Source organism: Mobula hypostoma, chromosome 6 (assembly GCF_963921235.1).
Source record: "Mobula hypostoma chromosome 6, sMobHyp1.1, whole genome shotgun sequence".
In the NCBI taxonomy this organism is placed as follows: Eukaryota; Metazoa; Chordata; class Chondrichthyes; order Myliobatiformes; family Myliobatidae; genus Mobula; species Mobula hypostoma.
Window position 1 is genome coordinate 24,277,277 of NC_086102.1, and position 26,406 is coordinate 24,303,682.

At 43.8% G+C, this 26,406-nt stretch overlaps 1 protein-coding gene across 1 annotated transcript in view; it reads left to right on the forward strand.

Annotated features, from left to right (window-relative positions):
* Nucleotides 1-6,154: 6,154 nt before the first annotated feature.
* The window catches only part of LOC134347870 (interferon-induced GTP-binding protein Mx-like), a gene marked incomplete at its 5' end in the record, with an annotated part of 42,549 nt that continues 22,297 nt past the window's right edge, over nt 6,155-26,406 (forward strand). Inside the window, 8 exons of the mRNA XM_063050418.1 lie at nt 6,155-6,170; nt 10,825-10,904; nt 12,888-13,080; nt 14,113-14,250; nt 18,233-18,387; nt 19,885-20,023; nt 23,853-24,051; nt 24,393-24,471. Coding sequence (XP_062906488.1) covers nt 6,155-6,170; nt 10,825-10,904; nt 12,888-13,080; nt 14,113-14,250; nt 18,233-18,387; nt 19,885-20,023; nt 23,853-24,051; nt 24,393-24,471 — 999 coding nt within the window. The remainder of the gene's footprint in view (nt 6,171-10,824; nt 10,905-12,887; nt 13,081-14,112; nt 14,251-18,232; nt 18,388-19,884; nt 20,024-23,852; nt 24,052-24,392; nt 24,472-26,406) is intronic.

Below are 26,406 nucleotides of genomic sequence, written 5' to 3' on the forward strand. Positions count from 1 at the left end.
TATTGGACTGGAAGTTTTTGGCTAGATGTGCTGATGTACCTTATTTCAGCAGTAGTTGAAGGGAGAGTGAAGACTTTATGGAAGTACAGGACGAAGGATTGAGAGGAATCCGCATCGTTTGGCAGTTTAACAAAGGATGGACCTTATTGAGTCTTCATTGAAGGAGTAGCGACCTGCATCAAAGATAACTCTTGCCAAAAGAGTAAAGGTTTGCTCTCTCTAAAAGAAATTAAGGTCAGTTGTTTTGAACTGTTTATTTACTGCATCGTCAATTCTGTGGACAGAACCAGCAGGAAAGTCGCGTCTATGAAGAAATCTTTCTCCAGTGAAATCTCTCCCAATTGAACGTATAAATCTGCTGGACTTTCAAATTTACCATTTTAAGAACTACATCTGACTTTATCGCTTTAAGAACTGTTTCCACATTTAACGCTTTAAGAACCAGTGCCGAGTGACGATTTGTTGAACGGCTGCATAACAGTTAACTTCCGGTTAAAGTTTTCGGTTTTTTTTATCGTTTATCCGTGTTTAATAAAGGTTTGGTTGTTTTTATATAACCTGTCTCGATTGATATTCATTGTTGCTGGTTACATAACAGTGGACACAGGAAGCTTCAGGTAATGACCTGCTAAAGATGAGACCATTCTCGGATGGGTATCTACTTATATACAATGCCAGACATACCAAAGAAGCAATCTGTAATCTCATTAGACTCTGTCTGGGTTGCCTCATTTAACTGGTTCAGACCAGTCAGAGTTGAAAGACACAAATACACAAGGCTGGGGTGGACAGAGCCATGAAACAGTGTTGTTGTAGCCCTGTACAATGACCAGTAACACGGTGACCCAGGTAGGTCAAGTGACCTTGAGCCAATGCGATGGAGATCCACCAGTTTAATTGATGAGGAACATGATAGGAGTCAGGATCTCCAAAGATGTAGGGGTGATAAATCTCCAGCAACCAGAGATCAACCATCGCAGATAAGTAGGACCCCATGGACATGTGGAGATCAGGACCTAACAGAATTGGCGTCCCTGTTGGGGGCTCGAGGATAGCAGAAGACTTGAGTCAGACAACATGGGTGAGGTACAGAGAGATCTGTGGCTGGGTAGTTAGCAGAATGAAGAATTCAGGAAATTCAAAGGACTTGGATTGCTTTGATTGGAGGGGTACCTCCAGAATTACGTGTTGGGCAAGTGGCTGCAATATGAGGAGCTTGTCGGTCCTCCTGGCTGTGAAGAGAACAGCACAGGGAACATCCAGTAGAATTTCACCCAAGTGAAGCTGTCGCGCAGGAAGCAGAGGAAAGTCACAGTGATCAGGTCTCTGGCACTGAGTCTGGCTCTTTGACTCGGAAGTGAATGGGGGGAGAAGAAGCAAGTTGTGGTGATATGGGTTTTGTTAGTTAGGGAAACATAAAGGAGGTTCTGTGCATGAGAACAAGATTCCCAGATGGTATGTTGTTTCCCAGGTGCCAGGGCCCAGGATATCTCCGATCAAGTCTTCTGCATTCTTAAGTGGGAGGGTGAGCAACCAGAGGCTATGGCCTATGGAGGTACCAATGACATTGGTAGGGAGAGTGATTAGGTTCTACAAAGTGAGTTCAGAGAGTTAGGTGCTACGTTAAGGGCAGGACTCCAGGATTGTGATCTCAGGATTGCTACCCATGCCACATGCTAGCAAGGCCAGAAATAGGAAGATCATATAGGTAAACATGTGGCTAAGGAGTTGGTTTGGGAGGGAGGATGTCAGATTTTTGGATCACTGGGCTCTCTTCCAGGGAAGGTGGGATCTGTACAGAAGAAACAGTTTGCACTTGCACTGGAGGGGGACTAATATCCGAGTGGGAGGGTTTACTGGTGTTGCATGGGGGTGGGTTTAAACTAGAGTTGTCGGAGAATGAGATCCAGAGGGCCAGAACAGTTAATGGAGAGGTTGTGGAGACAGATGTTGTTAAAACCTCAGACAAAGTCAGGAGTCAAAAGGTTGAGTGTGGTGTGCCTAATGTCCTGAGCCGTGTATATTTCAATGGAAGAAGTATCAGAGGTATGGCAGTTGAGCTCAGGGCATGGATCAACACATGGAATTATGATATTGTAGCCATTAGTGAGACGTGGCTGCAGGAGGGACAGGACTGGAAGCTCAACATTCTGGGGTTCCATTGTTATAGATGTGACAGATATGGAGGGATTGGGGGGGGCGGTGTTACAAGTCAGGGAAAATGTCACGGCATTGCTCAGTCAGGAGAGACTGGAGAACTTGTCTAGTGAGTCATTATGAATGTAACTGAGGAACAAGAAAAGTATGACCATATTGCAGACCACACAGGAGTGCACAGGATTTAGAGGAACAAATTTGTAGAGAGATCGCAGACTATTACAAGAAACATAAGGTTGTTGTAACAAGTAATTTTAACTTTTCACATATTGACTGGGACTCCCATACTGTGAAAGAACTAGATGAGAAAGAGTTTGTCAAATGTGTTCAGGAAAGTTTCCTTAATTAGTACATGGAAGTTCCGAAAGAGAGTGTGCGATATTTGGTCTGCTATTAGGGAATTAGACAGGGCAGGTAACAAACGTTTGTGTAGGGCAACACTTTGCATCTGATGATCAAAATGTCATTGGTTTCAAAGTAAATATGGAAAAAGATAGGTATGGTCTGCCAGTTGAGATTCTAAATTAATGAAAGGCCAATTGTGATGGCGTCAGTAAGAATCTGGCAAGTGTGGACTAGGACAGGCTGTTCTCCAGTAAAAGTGTACTTGGTCAGTGGGAGGCCTTCAAAAGTGAAACTTTGAGAGTAAGAAGCTTATATGTGCCTGTTGCAATAAAAGTTAAAGATAACAGGTGCCTTGCTTAAGAAAAAAAAAGGTGCATTGCAGGTATGAACAATGAGGTGCTTCTGGAGTACAAGAAATGCAAGAGATCATTTAAGAAAGAAATCAGGAGGGCTAAAAGAAGGCATGAGGCTGCCCGAGCAGACAAGGCATGAGATTCTACAGGTACGTTAAGAGCAAAAGGATTGCAAGGGACAAAATTGATTCTCTGGAAGATCAAATGGTAATCCATGCATGGACCAAATGAGATGGGGGAGATCTTAAATGCATTTTTTGCATCTGTATTTACTCAGGAGATGGACATCGTCTATGGAAGTGAGGCTTCTGTGCCCAAGGTCAGATCAGATAAAGTCAGCAAGGTAATAGACCCAACCCTATACAGATTACAGAGGCGGAGGTGTTTGCTGCCTTGAGCCAAATTAGGGTTGATAAATCCCCAGGGCCTGACAAAGTGTTCACTCGGACCCTATGGGAGGCAAATGCATTAATTGAAGGGGCCATAGCAGAGCTATTTAACTCATCCTTAGTGATGGGTGAGGTACTGGAGGATAGCTATTGTTGTTTCACTGTTTAAGAAAGGCTCTATAAATAAACTAGGAAAGTACAGGCCAGTTAGCCTGACATCAGTAGTAGGAAAGTTATTGAAAGGTATTCTGAGGCACTGGATATAGTATGAGTATTCGGATAGATATGGACTGATTAAGGATAGTCAACATGGTTTCGTGTATAGTAGGCAGTGTCTAACCAAACTTATAGCAAGCAGGTTTACTTGTATAGCACTTTCCAAACACAAGGCAGTTCAAAGTGCTTTATATAGAACAAGATTTAAAAATCAAACACACTTAAAAATTGCTGGTGAACGCAACAGGCCAGGCATCATCTATAGGAAGAGGTAAACATTAGATTTCAGACAATATTAAAATAAGAGAAGAAAATCACACAAAAAATCGCTATGATAAATAGAAGTTACATTGCAGGAGATTCTAATTAAAAGCTACAGCGAAAAGAAAAGCTTTAAGCCTCAATTTAAAAGAGCTTCAAGTTGGGGCAGACTTTGGATCCTCAGATATGTAGAGCATAGTAACGAAAAGCTGCTTCGCTGTGTTTAGTTTTGACCCTGGGGAAGGTAAGCAGACCTGCCCCAGATGACCTGAGAGCTCAAGAAGGTTCATAATGCACCAAGAGATCGGAGACAATTCAGTGCTTTGTAAACAGTAGTAATATTTTAAGGTCAATCCTCTGATAGACAGGAAGCCAGTGTAGAGAGCTGAGAACTGGAGTGATGTGTTCTCACTAAGGATTCTAGGCGCAGCGTTCTGAATGAGCTGCAGCTGCTTGGATGAGTTTTTCTAGATCTTGTTGAGACAGAAGCCCTTTAACTCTCGCTCTATTTTTCAGATGGTAGTAGGCTGACTTTATAATTGTCTTAATATGACAGTTAAAATTTAACCCCGAGTCCATAAAAATACCAAGGTATCTGGATTGGTTTGTGGTCTGTAAGGCCAGGGACTGTGAGTGAGCACTGACTTTTAATCATTCTTTTTTGGCACCAAAAACAACTATTTCAGTTTTCTCTTTGATTACTACTACTACGTCGACTCAGGCCTGGGGTCCAGCGTTGGGCACGATAACAAACTTTCCACTTCTCCCTCTCCCTCATCAGTGTGTTCAGTTCATCTACATTAGCCACGCCGCTGTCTTCTAGGAGCATGTTGACCATAGTCTTGGGAGGGCCCCCAGGGTTCATCCCCCCGTGCTTGGGCTCCCATATGATGACTAGGCTGACAGGTAGCTCGGGGTGGTGTAGACAGTGCCCCACTAGTTGCAGACTTATTACCTCGGTTTTAGTGGTGAGCATCGGTAGGTCATCATAGAGCTCGATGTTCATCATGTGCTGCTGCCAACTCACATCAAGAGTCATCCGGAGCATTCGTGTATAGCAACCATATAGAGACTTTTACATAGTCTTGGTGAGTGTCCATGTCTCGCATCCGTACGTGAGAATGGACTCTATGACTGCCATGAAGATCCTCTTTTTAAGCCCTCTGGTCAGGTTCAACTTCCAGATTTCCTTCATCTCGCTCACAGCCCTCTGCGCCAGCGTCTTCCGTTTCTTTATGTCCTTCTCCGAACTCATCATTCTTAACCTGAGGTACTTTCTTAATGGTATCATTCTTTACGGTCTTGAGAGTACCTTCATCGCAGTTAAATGCCATGTACTCTGTCTTTTTAGCATTTAGGTGAAGTCCAACTTTATTGCACTCAATTTCCACTTATGTCAGTAGCTGCTGTGCTTCCTCCATCTGGTCAGAGAGCAGGACTATGTCATCTGCAAAATCAAGATCTGTGAGCGTAACTGGTCTGACCCTTTTGGTTCGTCCTGGTTTTATGGTAAAACCAAGCTTGTCATGATCTTTGGTAGCTTGACGTAGAGCATTATCAAGGATGATTGTAAAGATGTAGGGTGCCAGAGTGTCTCCTTGCAGCACACCAGCTAGGAGCTCGAACACTGCTGTTTCTCCGTCTGGTGATACAGCTTTCGCCATGGTTTTGGTATAGCTGGACTGTTTAACTGGAGGAAATTTTGGCTCATCCAATCAGTGATTTATTCAATACAGGTTTTTAGTGATTGTATGGGATCATAGTCACTTGTTGACACTGTTATAAAAATCTGACTGTCATCTGCATAATTAAGGTAGGGTATAGAGATTTTCAAGGAAGGTACCAGGAAAGTTGATGAAGACATGGCAGTGGATGTTGTCTACATGCACTTTAGCAAGGCATTTGACAAGTTCCAGCATGGGAGGTTGGTTAAGATGATCCAGTCACTCAGCATTCAAGATGAGATAGTAAATTGGATTGAACATTGGCTTTGTGGGAGAACTTAGAGAGTGATAGTATTTGGCTGCCTCCCTGACAGGAGGCCTGTAGCTAGTGGTGTGCCGCAGGGATCGGTGCTGGGTCTGTTGTTTGTCATCTATATCAATTGTCTGGATGATAATGTGGTAAACTGGTTCAGCAAATTTGCGGATGACAGCAAGATTGGGGGTGTAGTGAATAGAGGGGAAAACTAAGGTTCACCAGATTGATTCCTGGGATGGCAGGACTTTCATATGATGAAAGACTGGATGAACTAGGCTTATACTCAGTGGAATTTAGAAGATTGAGGGGGGATCTCATTGAAACGTATAAAATCCTAAAGGGATTGGAAAGGCTAGATGCAGGAAGATTGTTTCCGATGTTGGGAAAGTCCAGAATGAGGGGTCACAGTTTGAGGATAAAGGTGAAGCCTTTTAGGACCGAGATTAGGAAAAACTTCTTCACACAGAGAGTGGTGAATCTGTGGAATTCTCTGCCACAGGAAACAGTTGAGGCCAGTTCATTGGCTATATTTAAGAGGGAGTTAGATATGGCCCTTGTGGCTAAAGGATCAGGGGGTATGGAGGGAAGGCTGGTGCAGGGTTCTGAGTTGAATGATCAGCCATGATCGTACTGAATGGCGGTGCAGGCTCGAAGGGCCGAATGGCCTACTCCTGCACCTATTTTCTATTTTTCTATGTTTCTATCATGCGTTGCTGTGGGATGTGGAACCAGCTGGAACAATGGGCTGAAAAATAGCAGATGGAATTTAATGCAGACAAGTGTAAAGTTTTGCACAGTGGTAGGAACAACTAGAGTAGGTCTTGCACAATGAATGGTAGGGCACTGAAGAGTGCAGTAGAACAAAGGGATCTGGGAATAAAGGTGCACAATTCATTGAAAGTTGTGTCACAGGTAGCTAGGGTCATAAAGAAAACCTTTGGTACATTGGCCCTTACCTACAGGAAATATGTAAATAAGGTAAATAATTTACAAGGGTGTTGCTGGGACTGAAGGACCTGAAGGAAAGATTGAATAGTTTAGGACTTTATTCCTTGGAACATAAAATATGGAGCGGAGATTTTAGAGGTACACAAAATTACGAGGGGTATAGATAGGGTAAATGCAAGCAGGCTTTTTCCACTGAGGTTGGATGGGACTACAGCTAGAGGTCATGGGTTAAGGGTGACAGGTGAAATGTTTAAGGGGAACATGAGGGGAAGCTTGTTCACTCAGAGAGTCGTGAAACGAGCTGGCAGCCCAAGTGGTGCATGCGATCTCAATGTTCAGTAGAAGTTAGGATAAGTACCTGGATGGTACAGGTATGGAGGGCTATGTCCCCACTGCAGATCAATGGGAGTAGGCAGGTTAAATGGTTCGGTATGGTCTAGATGGGCCAAAAGGCCTGTTTCTGTGCTGTACTTTTCTATGACTCTGTGGTGTGCAGAAGAACCCAACATGTCGAACCTTGAAGTGGCTGGGCTACAGCAGCAAAAGACCCTGAACATACTGTACTCTCAGTGCCCACTTTAGTCAGTACCCCCTATACCTCATAAAGCATCCAATGATTGTATATTATTGTGAGCATGTCTCTATTGCACAGACAGTTGTGAAATTGTCACTAAGCTTATGACAGAATGTGTGTGTGTGTCTATGAATATGTGAGGCATATGTGAGTTCTGGTTGCCCCACTATAGGAAGGATGCTGGGGCTTTGGAGAGGGTGCAGAAGAGGTTTACCAGGATGCTGCCAAGTTTAGAGGGCATGTGCGATCATGAGAGGCTGGATAAACTTGGGTTGTTTTCTCTGGAGTGTCAAAGGCAGGGGAGATCTGACAGAGGTTTAGTCATAGTCATAGTCATAGTTATAGTCATACTTTATTGATCCCGAGGGAAATTGGTTTATAAGGTTATGAGATGAGATTATGGGTTGTTTTCTCTGGAGTGTCAAAGGCAGGGGAGATCTGACAGAGGTTTAGTCAAAGTCATAGTCATAGTCATACTTTATTGATCCCAAGGGAAATTGGTTTATAAGATTATGAGATGAGATTATGGGTTGTTTTCTCTGGAGTGTCAAAGGCAGGGGAGATCTGACAGAGGTTTAGTCATAGTCATACTTTATTGATCCCGAGGGAAATTGGTTTATAAGATTATGAGATGTGTAGGGTAGACAGGGTTATCTATTTCCCAGGACTGAAATGTCTAACACCGGAGGGCATGCACTGAGGGTGACAGGGGATGTGAGGGATGAGGTTTTTACTCAGAGAGTGGTGGATGACTGGAATGCACTGCCTGGTATGGTGGGAGAGGATATATTGGAGGGATATGGGCATTGTGTAGGTATGAGGGAATAGTGTTCAGGTGGTTTTGATTTGCTTTTTAGCTGGTTTGGCACAACATTGTGAGCCTTATTGTCTGTTCTTGTCCTGTACTGTTCTACGTTCTAAATAATGGTTCACCAATCTCTCACTTTCTCAGCTCAGACCTGATCAGCACTGGGATGAGAGGGCAGCTGGGAACACAAGTCCAGTAGGCTTGCTGCCTGGAGAAATGCAAGATCAATGTTCTGCTTTATTTTAGATGTACAGCATCAGTAATTTTTGATATTCAACCTTCAAATGTACAGTCCAGGTGGTTCTAGAACAGATGGAACTTGATACAACGAGGTTTTGTCAATGCAGGACAGAGCATTTTCCTGGTTTTCAAAGCATCATATTTTACAACAAAAAACCTATTTCTGTGTTGTTTGAATGCTTAAATCAATCATGAGTTTACCACTGATTAGTGGCAATATTAGAACCTACACCCCATGGCCACTTTATTAGGTACACATGTACTTATGTTCATTAATGCAATATCTAACCTGCCAATCATGTGACAGAAACTCAGGAAAGCATGCAGACACGGTCAAGAGATCCATTTGAAGTTCAGATCAAACATAAGAATGACTAACTTTGACTGTGGACTGATTGTTGGTGCCAGATGGGGAGGTTTCCGTATCTCAGAAACTGCTGATCTCCTGGGATTGTCAGTCTAGAGTTTATAGAGAACGGTGCAAAAAACAAAAAATAGACTACATCCAGTGGGTAGCAGTCCTGTGAGTGAAAAAACCTTGTTAATGAGAGATGCCAGAGGAGATAGCGTAACTATTACTGTGCCCACTGTAAGATCAGAGTTTGATTCCCACTACAGTCTGTAAGTTTGTATATTCTCCCTCATGACCATGTGAGATTTCCTCCCATATTCAAGAGACCTACGGGTTTGGGTTATTCAGTCGTGGGTGTGCTATATTGCTGCCAGAGCTGCCACCAGTACAATCCTTGCTGATTTAATTCGATGCAAACATTTCACTTTAAGTTTTGATATACCTAAAGTGAAAGAGAAAAATGATAATCAAAACATTCCAAAGCATACTTAAGTAGATCTGAAATATGTTGCATAGATAGCAGGAATCTGAGAAGAGGCCTAACTCTGGGATATTAGGAAATGAGAAAGAGCATAAATCAGCACAGAAACAGAATCTTAGGCTCCGGACCATGATGCCAAATTAATCTATTCACATCTGCCTGCACATGGACTATAGCTGTCCATTCCCTGCCTGTTCATAAGTTTAGCTAAATGCCTCTTCTTCATAGCTATCATATCTGCTTCTACCTCTACCCTGGCAGTGTGTTCAAGGCATCTACCACTCTCTGTGTAAAACAATTTGCCTCACAAATATTTAAACTTTCCTCTTCTCACCTTGAAGCCAAGATCTCCAGTATCTGACATTTCCATGTCGGGAGAAAAACTATGTCTGCCCTAATTATCTATGCCTCTCAATAATTTTACACATTGGGGTGGCAGGGTGGACATAAATCTCTACCAAAGAAGGAGTAAGGCTCTCTTTCCCTCTGCTGGCCTGCAGATCACCATTATGCAAAGTGTAGCACCTGCTTAACCCCCCCATCCCCGGATCAGGGCCATGTCAAGCCATGGGAGAAGGTGGTGGATGGTCGTGTGAGCAGCTGATGCATATCTCAAGTCCTGGTTATGTGACCACAGACAATCTCTGAAGAGTATTCATAATGTCTGGGGTCACCCATCTTGTAAAGACACTGCCCAGAAGAAGACAATGGCAAACTGCTTCTGTAGAAAAATTTGCCAAGAACAATCATGGTCAAATACAATAATTGCCTTTGTCATATGACATAGCACATAACGATGATGAATTTTATAAATATCTGTCAGGCTACTTGTACCATCTCAAAGTAAATTCAAATTCTAACCCTAACTAGCACATTTTTAATGAATGAATGAATTGACCTTATTTCTTATATCCTTCACATACACGAGTAAAAATCTTTATGATATGTTATGTTATGTCTCTGTCTAAATGTGCAATGTGCAATCATAGTAATTTATAATAATTTATAATTAATAGAACAGTCTGTAGCATAGAAATACACTCAAATCAGCGTGAGTTAATCAGTCTGATGGCCTGGTGGAAGAAGCTGTCCCAGTGCCTGTTGGTCCTGGCTTTTATGTTGCGGTACCATTTCCTGGATGTTACCAGCTGGAATAGACTGTGGTTGGGGTGACTCAGGTCCTCAGGAAGTCCAGGATCCAGGTGCCCAAGGCAGGGTCATAGCAGTCTGGGAGGAAGGAATGGAGAAGGGGACTTATTTGAACTTATGTATGCCTATCAATGTGTAGATAAGGTACATCATCTTGGACAAAAACCTCACTCCATCAGGACCATATGCTAGCTGGTTTCCAAGAGCTGTCCCACACTGAAAGAATACACACATAAGTACCTTGACTTGGAGTCATTATTCACTGCAAAAGACTGCTGAGAAGAAGGAGAAGGTAAGAATAGCAAATTCCACTTGTGGGTTTAAGTAAATGATGTTAAATGTAGCTGCAAATGGTGAGTTTTGATCTTGTGTCATTTGGTCACCATTTCCTGGCTTGGGAGATTTGTTCCAGTACACTAGCCACTAATATAATTCTGACATATTTCCAAATAATTTTGGCATATATTCTGACCTCATCCTTTCCTTTATAGGACTATGATAGAAAACACTTGCTTAACTCTCAGGAATGTTGATTGACCATGTCTGTTGCATTTCCCCTTCTGCCTTTCAGAGCAAAGCCATGTACAAAACTCTCAGGAGACGAACAAGGATTCCTTTCTTCCATCAATGGACACACATGCTAATAATTTGGTGGGTCTGCAAATATTATTGCGTTTTCACTTAGTTCAAAGTAAATTTATTATCAAAATACATATACATCACCAAATACTACCCTGAAATTCATTTTCTTGTGGGCATTCACAGTAGAAACACAATAGAATCAATGAAAAACTATGCACAACCAAAGATGGACAACCAACCAATGTGGAAAAGATGACAAGTAGTGCAAATACAAAAAGAAAAGCAAAATAATAATAATGATGATAAATAAATAAATAGGTATGGCAGCGTAGTGGTTAGCATGATGCTATTACAGCTTGGGGCATCGCAGTTCAGGTTTAATTCTGGCGCTGGCTGAAAGGGGCTTGTACGTTCTCCCTGTGAACCACGTGGTTTTCCTGCCTGTGCTCCAGTTTCTTCCCACAGTTCAGCAACGTACCAGTTAATGTATGAAAAGTAAATCACGTCTGACAAATTTACTGAAGTTCACTGAGGATGTAACAAGCAGATATCACAACTCTGCAACCAGATACAGACAGGCTGGTTGAATGGGTGAATACTTGGCAAATGGAGTTCAGTGTGGGAAAGTGTGAGGTTATGCTCTTCAGAAAGACAAATCCAAAAGCAGTGGAGAGGCATTGAAGGTGGATGAAGTGCAGAGAGGTTTCAGTGTACTCATGCACAATTTGCAGAAATGAGCAGATAGTTGCACCATATGAATAGGAAGATAAATGGCATACTGACCTCGATTCCAAGAAGGTTGGAGTTTAGAAATGAAGCAGTGTTGTTGAAATTGCATATAGTGCTAGTGAGGCCACACCTGGAGCTCTGTACATAATTCTAGTCCCCTTATTTATTAAAAGGATATACTGACATTGAAGGTGGTCCAAAAATGACTCATCGGGCCATTTTCTAGGATGAGAGTGACTAAAGAAATTAGATCTACATTTCTTGGAATTTAGAAGAATCTATACAATCCTTAGGATAGATGTGGAGATGAATTCTTTAATGAGAGAATCTCAGACAAGGAAACATGGTTACAAGATTACGGAGCAGTCATTTAAAACTAACATGTAGAGGAACAAATTAAATGCATGAAATTCTCTACCCAAGAAGGTTGTGAAGGCTAAACCACTAGAGATCAAGTTCAATTAATATAGATTGCGTTTGAGCTGTGATATTTAAAAAGTAGAGTGGGATGGTTTTCCTGAAAGGTCACGGAACTGAGAACTTTGGGTAAGTGGTGCAGAAGAGGAGATGGAGCCTGGGACAGTTCAGCCATGATCTACGGAATGGTGCAGCAGGCTTAAAGATCCAAGTAGCTGGCTCCTGTTCCTACTTTCTTATATTCTTATGTTCCTACGAGGGAAGGTTGTAAGCAATGAGTGAAATATATATTGAACTTGGAGCTTTCCAAATAAATTCATACTCTATCTAGAATTGAATTAAAATTTACATTTAAAGTTGTCTCCTCACTCATAATTTATACACCAGCTAAAATGGTGAAAGTTAACTTCATGATCAAGTCATAGAACACTACAACACAGAAACAGGCCTTTTAGTCAATCTGGTCTGTGCTTGACTATTATTCTGCTTAGTCCCATTGACCTGTGTCCAGACCATAGCCCTCCTATCTACATATATATCTAAATTTCTTTTAAATATTGAAATTAAATCCGCATTTACCCCTCCTGCTGGCAGCTCATTCCACATTTTCACCACCCTTTGAGTAAAAAAGTTTCCTCTCATGCTCCGTTAAACATTTCACCTTTCATCCTTAACCCATGACCTTTAGATGATCACCATCAGTGGCCCAGCTCTCCACAAACAAATTCATAACTGCCATGCTGTCCTATCCACAATACTGCATAGATGCTTTATTGCCAGTGAAGTTCTTTGGGATAATTCGAGATTATGAACACTATTACTTGACTTCAAGTACATCTTTTGGCACAGAGAAAAATTACTTTATGAAGTGTACCTCACCCTATGGTCCAATGTTTCTTGCCTCAGGAAAGCGATGCAGTGCTGTACGATCAATATGAAAAGAGAGTGCGACCTTGCATTGACCTCATTGACAAGCTGAGAGCATTGGGTTTGGAAAAGGATCTGTCTCTTCCAGCCATCGCAGTAATTGGAGATCAAAGCTCTGGAAAAAGCTCCGTCCTTGAGGCACTTTCTGGGATCGGTCTACCCAGAGGCAGTGGTAAGAAAAGTACTCAGTCCCTTTGAACAAATTTAATCGAGGTTTACCAAAGCTATCTACTTAAGGCAGATAAGAATCAGGTTTAATATCACTGTCATATGTCATGAAATTCATTAACCTTGCAGTAGCAATACAATGCAATATGTGATAATATAGTAAAAAAATTAATTACAGTGTGTGTATATATATTAGTTAAATTAAATAAGTGGTGCTAAAACAGAAATAGATAGAAAAGTAATGAGGTGGTGTTCATGGGTTCAATGTTCCTTTGGGAATCGGATGGCAGAGGGGAAGAAGCTGTTCCTGAATCATTGTGTGTGCGCCTTCAGGCTTCTGTACCTCCTTCCTGATGCTGACAATGAGAAGAGAGCTGTCTTGGGTGGTGGGGTCCTCAATGATGGACATCATCTTTTTGACCCCACTCCTTGAAGATGTCTTGGGTACTATAGAGGTCCATGCCCATGACAGGGCTGACTAATTCTACAACTCTTTGCAGCTAGAGGAAAACAATGGCAACCCACATCGGTAAGAACATTTGCCAAGAACGGTCATGGACACGGATAGACCATAATTGCCTGCACCCTGATAATTGACTACTTGTTCATCTCCATAGATGCTGCCTGGCTTGCATTTTGTGTGTGTTACTCCGGTTTTCTAGCATCTGCAAAAGCTCTTGTGGTAAGGATAATGAGAAAGCTGGAACTTAGCCCTCAGTTATAGACTGGTAGATTCTTGTTGGTAATAATGTACTAGAGATGATAAAACAACAGGAATAATCTTGAGACCTAGTAAGCATTTGAGGGTCTGAATAGGTTATGCCTGAAGATTTCTAAAGGGAAATAAGGAAGTCAGTTATTCTTTTCATTTTTGGTTAGTATTAATCCTATTTTAGTAACGAAAATGACAGTCAGTAGCAGACCAAAAGTACTCATCCTCTGACACCCACATCCTGCCCCACCCGAACCTCTGTGAATGCCCGTCTCCTTTCTGATTATTGCAAGCCTGACACTGTCATTTCTGTTTATTTGGTAGGTATTGTGACTAGATGTCCTTTGGAACTGAAGCTGAAGCATACCGAGGTGCAGAATACATGGACGGCCAAAATCAGTTACAACAACTACAGCAAAGAACTGTCGGGCCCATCTGAAGTGGGCAAAGAAATTCTAAAAGGTCGGTTGAAATTGTGTAACTGCTGGATCACAGCTATGACATGCCTTGTCTATTCCACGTTGTTTGATTATAATCATATACAGTATAATTATAATTATGTACAGTAATTCTGAGTTTTGTAACATGGGAACTGATACTTCAAGCCCAACTCATGTTCTCATAATTTTTTTCCTCTTGATCTCCTTAACTCTTGCCCATGGGCTGTTTGTCCCATTCCCATCAGGGAGAAGGCTATACAGCATCCACACCAGAGCCACTAGACTCAGAAATATTTACTTTCCCCAAGCTATCAGGCTGATCAACAGCTCCACCACTGACCCACACCCCATCATCACTAACCCTACTTCAGTTACTCCTTTCCTCAGCCCCTCAGCACCCTTCATTCCCCATGGACAGTGTATAACAGTTACTTGTGCTTTGTAGTTTTTAGGATTGCATTTATGTTTATATTTATTGTGTTCTTATACTCAACACAGTCCTCCGTGCATTTCCAAATAAAGTCCATGACAGCTGAGGCATACTCATCGAGGTTAGCTGCCAAGTCCTTGAATACTAACCGGTCCTCCGATTCAAAGCAGTCACGGAGGCCCTCATCCGTTTCCTCCGTCCAACGCGACACTACTTTTGACACCGTGACCTCCCACTTCAGTTTCTGTTTGTAAGCCAGGAGGAGGAGTATGGCCTGATAATCCGATTTTCCAAAGTGAGGTCGTGGGACAGAACGGTAGGCATCCTTGACTGCTGTGTAGCAGTGGTCAAGTATATTCGGGCCTCTAGTGGGGCAGGAGACATGTTGGTATAACTTTAGCAGCTCCTTTCTGAGGTTGGCCTGGTTAAAGTCCCTGGCTGTAATGAGCAAAGCCTCCGGATACCTGGTCTCAAGTTCACTGATGTTGGCATACAGTACGTTCAGAGCACACTCCACGTCCGCCTGGGGGGGAATGTGGACCGCTGTCAGTATGACCAAGGTGAATTTCCATGGTAGATAGTAGGGACGACACTTCACCAACAGGTATTCCAGGTCCGGGCTGCAGGAGCTTGTCAGTGCCACCGTGTCCGAGCACCACGCAGTGTTGATCAGTAGGCAGACACCACCTCCCCTCGTCTTGCCCGAAGACGCTGTGCAGTCCATCCGATGGATCGAAAATCCCTCCGGTCGGATGGCACAGTCGGGGGTTGCAGGGGAGAGCCAGATCTCGGTGAAACAGAATACACAGCAGTTCTGCATCTCCCTGCAGTAGGTGAGTCTCCCTTTAAGATCATCCACCTTGTTCTCTATGGCTTGGACATTAACTAGTAGAATGAGGGCATAGGGACCGTGAATCCCCTCATCTCCAATCTGACCAGCAGCCCAGCTCTTTTCCCACACTTCCTCAGTAAATATTGCATCTTTCCAGGTTTCCATCGATACAGTGTGTTGTTGTCAGCTGTTTGATGTTGGTGGACGCGTCCTGTGGGGATTGATCGATCGGCGGGTCATGTCGTCTGGCGCTCCGGGTCGGGCCGAGTGACGGGGAAGGCTCTGCTGCCACTTACAGCTGCCGGGGGCCCGGGCTGTTGATTGGGTCGGGCCCTGAAGCCGACACTTAATCCCGGAGGGCCGGGCTGCTGGCTGAAACAAGTCCGTAAGCCAAGTCACAGTTGCAGAGGCCTCTGCTCCAGCCGAGCCTCGGGCTCGATTTCTGAGGTCAGCGGTGGAGGCCGCACTTCCGGCAACTGTGCATGGCCACCAATGGGGCTTTACGGTGGTCGCTCCGGGGAAGTGTCTGGGGCACCTTAAGGTCTCCGCCGTCACTTCAGCGTGGTCGTCTGCTCTGGAGAGGTGCTGGTCGAAATGGGCCGTGTCTCCAAGCTCTCTGGCACGGTAGCAGGCCACGGGTCTCCGGGAACGTGGTGGGCCTCGGACCAGGCCTCGCTGGTCGGGTCCAGGTGCGGTCCGGAGTTTAAGAAGCAGTTCTGGCACGGTGGTCTCCAGCTGGGTCAGTAGCTTCGCCAGGGTGTTGTTGATCTTGCTAGATGTAGTAGATTGGAGGTTTAGTAGGCACACGGGTGAAAAACAAATGGAGGCCTATGTGGGAGGGAAGGGTTAGGTTGATCTTGGAGTGGGTTAAAAGATTGGCACAACATTGTGGCCCAAAGGGTCGGTACGGTGCAGAACTGTTCTATGTTCTATGCAATAAAGTAAATGTAAACTGGTAACTGATGGTCAGCATGGACTTATAGAACATTATGAGAACAGTACAGCACACAAACAAAGCATTCCACCCGCGATGTTGTGCCAAACAGTTGAAGTTAATGACGCTAAATCCCTTCTGTTGACACCTGGCCCATATTTCAACATTCTCAACATATTCACTTGCTTATCTAAGACCATCTTAAACACCTTTATCTTGTTTGCCTGAACCATCATCCCAGGCACTGCATTCTGGGAACCCTGCACTCTCTGTGTAAAATAAAATACTTGACCCACCCATCTCCTTTCAACTTACCCCCTCTCATCTTAAAAGCCTATCCTCTGGTATGAAACTTTCTGATCCTGAGATAAAGATACTAGTTGTTCATTTTTGCCTCTTGTAATTTTATAAACTTACATTAGGGCTCCCTGCAGCCTCTGCCATTCCAGAGAAAACAACCCTGAGTTATCCAACCTTGATTTTGTGGGCCAAAGGGCCTTTTCCCTGGTGTATGATAGCATGTTGCTTTAAAGGTCAGACCTGGGCTTTCCCTTCCCCGAATAAATGCGGCTGAACCACCCTCCTGATTCCCGATTTACTTAATTGTCTCCTTTTGAACTCCACAGCTGTCTCAGCAGGATTTGAATTCAGGCCTTCACGTTCTTTACGCAAACACGAGGAATTCTGCAGATGCTGGAAATTTAAGCAACACACATCAAAGTTGCTGGTGAACGCAGCAGGCCAGGCAGCATCTCTAGGAAGAGGTACAGTTGACGTTTCAGGCCGAGACCCTTCATCAGAACTAACTGAAGGAAGAGCTAGTAAGAGATTTGAAAGTGGGAGGGGGAGGGGGAGGGGGAGATCCAAAATGATAGGAGAAGACAGGAGGGGGAGGGATGGAGACAAGAGCTGGACTGGTGATTGGCAAAAGGGATATGAGGGGATCATGGGACAGGAGGCCCAGGGAGAAAGAAAAGGGGGAGGGGGGGAGAAACCCAGAGGATGGGCAAGGGGTATAGTGAGAGGGACAGATGGAGAAAAAGGAGAGAGAGAAAAAGAATGTGTGTATATAAATAAATAACGGATGGGGTACGAGGGGGAGGTGGGGCATTAGCGGAAGTTTGAGAAGTCAATGTTCATGCCACACATTTTAATTCCATGTCCCATTCCCATTCTGATATGTCTATCCACGGCCTCCTCCACTGTAAAGATGAAGCCACACTCAGGTTGAAGGAACAACACTTTATATTCCGTCTGGGTAGCCTCCAACCTGATGGCTTAAACATTGACTTCTCAAACGTCCGCTAATGCCCCACCTCCCCCTCGTACTCTATCCGTTATTTATTTATATACACACATCATTTTTCTCTCTCTCTCCTTTTTCTCCCTCTGTCCCTCTCACTATACCCCTTGCCCATCCTCTGGGTTCCCCCCCCCCCGTTTTCTTTCTCCCTGGGCTTCCTGTCCCATGATCATCTCATATCCCTTTTGCCAATCACCTGTCCAGCTCTTGGCTCCATCCCTCCCCCTCCTGTCTTCTCCTATCATTTTCGATCTCCCACACCCCACCTTCAAATCTCTTACTATCTTTTCTTTCATTTAGTCCTGACGAAGGGTCTCGGCCCGAAATGTCGACTGTACCTCTTCCTAGAGATGCTGCCTGGCCTGCTGCGTTCACCAGCAACTTTGATGTGTGTTGCTTCACGTTCTTTACTTGTCTGGTGGGGTTGCCACCAGAGGGATGTGTCTCTTTGCAGAATCCTTGTAGTTGTGCAGTGAATCTGATAATGGGTTTGTTTGGGTCATAGCTCAGGACACCATGGCCGGCGGGAACCTGGGAATCAGCTCCGAGCTCATCAGTCTGGAGGTGGAGTCCGACAACATCCCTGACCTCACGTTAATCGACCTTCCAGGCATCACTAGGGTTGCTGTTGGTAACCAGCCACGGGATATTGGAGACCAAGTAAGGCAGAAACTGGCTGTGCGGTAGGAAATTATTATGTGAGAATGTAATCTCTGGATCCCAGTCAGCTACTTGAACTTTCTATTTACAGCAAATTAAAGGGAGAGTTTATTTCACACCTGAGCATATCTGTTATTCTTTCTTCCCACTCATCCTTGTGTTGTAGGTGAAGCTTGTCCTCACATTTTGTTCCTCTTCTTTCACTCCTACTAGTCATCTCTCTCCATTCCTCTTGTCTGCTTTCTCCACATTTCTCTTGTTCCTCACTTTATGTCTTGCCCCCTTGCTCTTTTCTTCTTTCTCAAATAGACAATACATAAGTTCTCAGAAGGCCAGAAAGCCACTGGGGAAACAGTCAATACAAATATGAAGAAATTCTGCAGATACTGGAAACCCAAAGCCACGCACACCAAATGCTGGAGGAACTCAGCAGGCTGGGCAGCATCTATGGAAAAGAGTAAACAGTCAACATTTTGGGCTGAGTCCCTTCATCAGGACAGGAAAGGGAGGGGAAAAGTCAGAGTAAGAAGGTGGGGAGGGAGGGGAGGAATAAGTACAAGGTGGTAGTTGATAGGTGAATCTGGGTGGGGGGGAAGGGTGAAGTTAAGAGCTGGGAAGTTGATTGGTGGAAGAAATAAAGGGCTGGAGAAAGGACAATCTGATTGGAGAGGACAGAAGGGCATGGAAGAAAGGGAAGGGGGAGGAACACCAGAGAGAGTTGATGGGAGATAAGGTGAGAGAGGGAAACAGGAATGGTGAAGTTGGAGGGGGAATTACGAAAAGTTCTTCAAATTGATCTTTATGCCATCAGGTTGGAGGCTACCCAGACGGAATATAAGGTGTTGCCATCAGGTTGGAGGCTACCTAGGTGGAATATAAGTTATTTCTCCTCCAACCTGAGTGTGGCCTCATTGCGGCAGTAGAGGAGGCCATGGACTGACAGGTTTTAATGGGAATGGGAAGTAGAATTGAAATGGGTGGCCACCAGGAGACGCTGCTTTTTGTGGCAAATGCAGCAAAGGTGCTCGGCAAAGCAATCTCTCAATCTATGTTGGGAATTAATACCCCTTTTGTTAACTGTTCACTTCATCTATCTGCTCTTCGGATATTGATCTTCTATGTCACATGCTCTGCATTTTTCCATCCACTTTTAGGTCCTTTCTAAAGATGTTGCTTACATTTCAACTACACAATTTATTCCAAAATGGCGACATCTTCTCCTTCTGTCCAGAAGTGAGCTGTTAGTGTTTCATTAGGGGTGCCTTCTTCAAACCATTCCAGCTGAACCCAACTGGTCCCAATCTGGACAAGAAACAGATAAAAATTTCCAATATGCCAACTAACATTGAAAGATAATGAATCATATTGTTGAACTTCTTCTCTGCCATGAGCACATTGAGTGTTGCATTTCTGTTTAAAGAGATGGAGAAAAATTGTAAATATTAAATCAATCAATCAATTTGTTGGGTGAATTAAGTTTCCTCATTCTTCGTTTAGATCAAGCAGCTAATTAGTTCCTACATTAAGGAGGATAAGACTATTAACCTTGTTGTCATACCATGTAACGTTGACATAGCGACCACAGAGGCCTTGAAAATGGCCCAGGAAGTTGATCCTACTGGAGAAAGAACACTGGGTAAGAAAAAATCTTCCCACTTTTCGAAAGCTGCCGTATTAATAGTGCACCAAACCTCTGATTAAACATCAAGGGTTTGCAACAGCCATATGTGGTCCCTTACCACATTATCATAGAACTTCATCAAAGAAAATTTGACAGTGAGTCTTACAACGAGATCTCAGGTCATGGAGGTAGGTTCTGTGGATGTCTTAAAGGTGAAGTGAGTGAGGGAGAGATTGTACAAGGAAATGTCTGAGGACAAGAACATACAGTTGAAAGTACAAGGGTCATTGGTGAAGCTAAGGAAGTAGGTTGTGCATGGAAGGGCTAGTATTGCAGACATGCAATAATTTCTCTGATGTTAGTGCTTAGTGTGTGTGAATAAGTTACCATGTTTACTATTATTGTATCCAAAGCATTTCATTTGCTGTAAAGTGATCTAGATGTTCTGAAAAGAGCATGAAAATTGCTGGATAATTTTTTCCCCTGGAATTAAAACAGAAAATGGTTAATGTACTCAGCAGGTCAGGTCAGCAAATGTTGCAGGTCAATCTTCTTCCTTCAGAATGGAGAAAAAGTGAGAGAACAAGCATGTTTTAAGGCACAGAAAGGAGGAAAGGATGGGAAAAAAAGGAATCTCTTATGATGACTCAATTCCATTTGACCTATCTGGCCTAGGCCGGCTTCAAGCTGATAATTCTGTGATGACAGAGTAGTTGGTGCTGCTGTCTCACAGCTCCAGGGTCCAAGCATCAGTTCTGTTTGCATGGAATTTGCAGTGGGAAATCTCCCTGTCACATGAAAAACAAGCAGACTCCACACAGACAGCATGCAAGGTTCAGATCTCATGTTCCTCGTACTGTGAGACACAATTGCTTGGGGTACTTACTACTCATTATGCACTGGTACTTAAGGCAGCAGTGAAGGTCCTCCATCTCTGTCAGTCCGTACTGCCACAGACAGATGTAGAAAGATTCCTCATTGCTATTTCCATAACAATTTCGTTTTACCAGTCAGGGTTGTTAGCCCTGAGCTGAACCCCCGACCCTGGAGAACACTCTTAGTCTGGTTTCTACCCTTTGACCTGTTTAGCATGGGTGACCCTATCAAGAGCCAAAGCATAAAGGCCTGACTCCAGCCAACACTGCTCTCTGGGTCATTGAGGCATACAAGGCTCCAAACCCAATGACAAGTTTGTGGTCCTCTTGAGGGAAATTGCTTTGAGTGCTGTTTAGTTAATAGATCATTGTTGATCTTTCCGGAGGGAGATGAATGAGAAACAGAAAGCAACAATATGCTGGTAATGTGAACTTTGCAAGTACCCAGCAGATCAGGTAACATCTGTAGGGAGGGAAACACTGAGTTCATATCATCACAAGGATTTTGCTGGGGCCATCAGCATCCATGGAAATGAACAAACAGTTGACGTTTCAGGCCAAGACCCTTCAGGTCTGGAAAGGAAGTGGAGAGAAGGTCTCGACCTGAAACGTCAACTGTTCATGAATGCTGCCTGACCAGCATTTTGAGTGTGTGCTTTGGATTTCCAGCCTCTGCTGATATTTTGAGCTTTTGTTTTGCTGGTGCTGCTTGTCTTTGGTTATAATGAGAGTGGATAGGCCTGGAATGTAGGAAGCTGGGGGGTAACCTGATGCAGGTATACAAACTGACGAGAGGCATGTGATGGATAAGGTGAGGGGCCAGAGTCATTTTCCCCAGGGCAGGGGAGTCTCAAGCTAGAGGGCCAAGGATTGAGGAAAAGGAAGAAGATTTAGCGGGGACCTGACAAGCAAGCTTTTCACACAGACGGTGCTGTGAGTATGGATCAAGCTGCCAGAGGAGATTACAATTGCAGTGTTTTAAAGATATTTGGGCAGTGCATAGATTGGAAAAGTTTAAATGGACATGGGTTGTTTATAAGCAAATGGGACCAGCTCAGAAAGGCTTCATAGTTGGAAGGAGGAATTGGGCTGCAGGGCCTGTTTCCATGCTGTGACTGATAGATGGATGACTTTGTATCTTGGTAGACTACTTACATGGAATAAATCAATTCAATACGGAGGCCTGAGGGCTGAGTCTCCAGTTTGTATTGGGCTTCACTGGAAGTGTTTAGGAGGTCAAAGACAGTGTTTTCCCCCATTTTCCTCAAGTTCTGATGTAATCTTGTGAACCTGTAACATTCAACTCAACATTTCTCTTTCTGCTTGATAGGCCGTGATATTGTCATCTTTCCCCTTCACCGCAGATGATGTTAGAGGTGCATAGATTGGGTGAATGCACACAGTCCATGGAAAGGGCATCAAAAACTAGAAGGTGCAGGTTTAAGGTAAAAGGGGAAAGGTTCACAGGACACATGACGGGCAATTTCTTTACGCAGAGGGTAGTGTGTATCATTGAATGAACTGCCAGTGAAACTGGTGAAGGTGCTACAGTCACAAGCAAGAGAGAATCTGCAGATGCTGGAAATCCAAAGCAACACAACAAAACGCTTGAGGAATGCAGCAGGTCAGGCAGCATCTATGGAAAAGAGTAAACAGTTGACGTTTCAGGCTGAGGTGCTTTGACAGGACTGGAGAAAAAAAAATTAAGGAATATATTTAAAAGGTGGGAAAGGGGAGAGAGAACTACAAGGTGATAGGTGAAACCTGGAGGGGGAGGGATGAAGTAAGTAGCTGGAAAATTGATTGGTGAAAGAGGTACAGGACTAGAGAAGGGGGAATCTAATAGGAGAGGACAGAAGGCCATGGAAGAAAGAAAAGGGGGAGGAGCACCAGAGGGAGGCGATGGGCAGGCAAGGAGATAAGGTGAGAGAGGGAAAAGGAGATGAGGAATGGTGAAGGATAGGGCAGGGGAGCATTACCGGAAGTTCGAGAAATCATGCCATCAGGTTGGAGGCTACCCACACGGAATATATGGTGTTATTCTTCCAATCTGAGTATGGCTTCATTGCAACAGTAGAGGAGGCCATGGATTGACGTCTCATAATGGGAATGGGAAGTGAAATTAAAATGGATGGCCATTGGGAGCTCCCGCTTGTTTGGAGAACAGAGTGTAGGTGCTCAGCAAAGCGGTCTCCCAATCTACATCAGGTCTCCCTGATATACAGGAGGTCACACTGGGAACACCAGACACGGTATATAACCCCAACAGACTCGCAGGTGAAGTGTTGCCCCACCTGGAAGGACTGTTTGGGACCTTGAATGGTAGTGAGGGAGGAGGAGTAGGGGCAGGTGTAGCACCTGTTCTGCTTGCAAGGATAAGTGCCAGGAGGAAGATCGGTGGCGAGGGATGAATGAACAAGGAAGTCATGGAGTATATATAAGTTAGAGATACATCACTGAACAGGCCTTTCTGGCCCAACGAGTCACATCACTTGGCATCCCACCTATTAACCCTAGCCTAATCACAGAACAATTTACAATGACCAATTATCCTACTAACTGGTCTGTCTTTGGGATGTGGGAGGAAATCCATGCATTCATGGGCAGGATATACAAAATCCATACAGTTGACATCAGCATTGAACTCCAAACTCCGATGCCCTGAGTTGTAAGAGCATTTGCTGGCCACTACGCTACTGTGAGTCTAGCTGATGTGCTGCTTGTTGAACTAACATCCAATCAGAATCCTGAAAAGAATTTGAAGTTGGTCAGAAGTACGTTAAAATCCACATGAAGGTATTCACCCAGAATCAACTCTAAACTAGGATCCACTCAGTGGTGATGGAAGATCCAAGGGTGTGGGATTTGATGTGTAGAAATATAGACATCATTCAGGAATTGGCCTTTCTCTGCCATTCCATGACTCTGCTGCTTGTAACAGAAGTCTTGCTGTTTTTTTATATATGCAGGTATATTGACTAAACCTGACCTGATTGACAAGGGAACAGAAATAAACATCCTTAAACTGGGGAATAACGAGGTTGTTACCTTGAAGAAAGGTTATATGGTTGTCAAATGCTGTGGACAGCAGGATATTAATGACAATTTGACACTGGCTGAGGCTTTAGAGAGCGAGAAAGCTTTTTTCAAGCAAAATAAGTTTTTCAGGTAAGACAAAATGGTTGTTATTGTTCCTTTGTCATTATATTTTCATTGTTATTGTTTCAATAGGGAAGATTACAAATAACATCAAATATTGACTATTAAAGCACATCATGTCTTTGTAGTAGGCAACTGTATGGGTTAAAGAATGACTAACAAATTAATAAGGAAGGATCTCAGCCCAAAACATGAACAGTTTATTAATTTCCACAGATGCTGCCTGACCTGCTGAGTTCCTTCAGCACTTTCTGTAGGTTGCTTTGGATCTGCAGACTTTATGATCTCACCTAAGTGGTCACAGGAATCCAGTTGTGATGTTTTTCTCTTACCTTCTTGTTTTTTCTTAGAACACTCTTGGATGACAAAGCGGCGGCAATACAGTGCGTGGCTGCTAGACTGTTGACAGAACTGGTAATGCACATTCAGGTCAGTGACTCTTTATTTCATCCAGTATACTGAACTTACTGCCTGTTACACTGCTGGCATTTAGGTCTTCCATCTCTGGTGGTGTTCAGGGCTTCCTTCATCATGTCAGTAGCTTCCTCTCAGTGTTCTCTACCGTCAGTCATGCAAGACTCAGGAATTTCATCGCACTCAGATGTAGAAGGGATCTTCATTGCTGTTTCCGTAACAATTTTGTTTTACCAGTCAGGGTTGTTAGCCCTGAACTGAAGCCCCAAACCTGGAGCACTGGTGGACCACTCTTAGTCTGTCCTCTACCCTTTGACCTGTTTGGCATTGGTGACCCTACCAAGAGCCAAAGCATAAAGGCCAGACTCCAGCCAAGATAGCTCTCCGGATTGTTGAGGCATGCAAGCCTCCAAGCCAGGATAAGGTTGTGGTCCTCTTGGAGGTTTTGAATATAAAACTCTGTATTGTACTCACAGTAGCTGTAAAACCCTGAAAAACAGCGCAGCAAGCAGCTCGTTCAGCAAACAGCACAATGTCCTCTAATCTTCTTCTGGTAAGATGGTGGTGTGCTTGGGTGGCCAAACAAAGGTGTTCTTTTTTCTTTTTAAAATGTCTTTCTTACGATTGCAAGACAATGCTGGACTCCAAGAATTTCGGATACCATAGGGCTACCCTATCAGTGAGCTGCTTGTTGGTGGAGGAGCTGGACTTGGTGAAGACTCTGTTGCTGCCTGCTACAGGAAGGATTTGGTGTGCGAAAACAGCGTGCAGAGTAACCATGGGTGGTTGTCTTGGACATTTCTCTTGCAATCACAAAACCCTTTTGGACATTGATAATGTAAGATGCGACATCCAGCCTGTAAATTGTATGGATTGTTTGTAGCGATAACTAGGCCACAATCCATGGGCTTGCCTGCAGGGCATTCAGGAGAGGAGACGCCGGAGGCATAGCATCCATGCTGGGTTGGAGGTTGGTCTCTCCTGTCAGTGCTGCCCTCCAGTGTTAGATCAGTGGAATGACAAGTTGGATTGCATGCATGTTTGCCTGCAGACTGCTGGGAACTGCACCATCAATATGTTGGCTATATATATACATATTTTTATTGTGTGACTGTATGTGTGCTTGCTATCTTGAATGTGCTATGTACCTTGTGCAGTGTATTTTTCCACCTTAGCCCCAGAGGAATGCTGTTTTGTTCAGCTGTATTAATGTACGGTTGTATGATAATTAAACACCAGTTTGATGTGATTTTAATTGATTTGGGTAAATGCAATGTTAGCGTTCCCTTTTACAGGACAGGAATATAAAAACAAGGATGTAATGCTGTGTTCTTATAAGGCAATGGTCAGACCATATTTGGAGTGTTGTGAGCAGTTTTGGGCCCCTTATCTAAGAAAAGATGTGCTGGCATTGGAGAGGGTCCAGAGGAGGTTCATGAGGATGATCCAGGAATGAAAGGATTAACATATGAGGAATGTGTGATGGCTCTGGGCCTATCCTCCTGGAGTTCAGAAGAGTAAGGGGGATCTCAGTGAAATCTATTGAATATTAAAAGGCCTGGACGAAGTAAACGTGGACAAGATGTTTCCAATAGTTGGGGAGCTTACAACCGGAGGGGTACAACCTCAGAATAGAAGGACATCCCTTTAGGACAAGAAGAGGATGAATTTCTTTAGCCAGAGGATAGTGAATCTCTAAAATTCATTGCCAGAGATGAATGTGGAGGCCAAGTCTTTAGGTATATTTAAAGCAGGGTTTGATAGGTTCTTGATTTGTAAAGGCATCAAAGGTTATGGGGTGAAGGCAGGAGAATGGGATAATAAATCAGCCACTTGTTGGGCCGAATAGACTAATTCTATGTCTTATGGGTGGCAAAATGACATGGTGATGGAGCTGCTGCCTCACAGCACCAGAGACCTGGTTCAAACCCGACCTCTGGCACTGTCGGC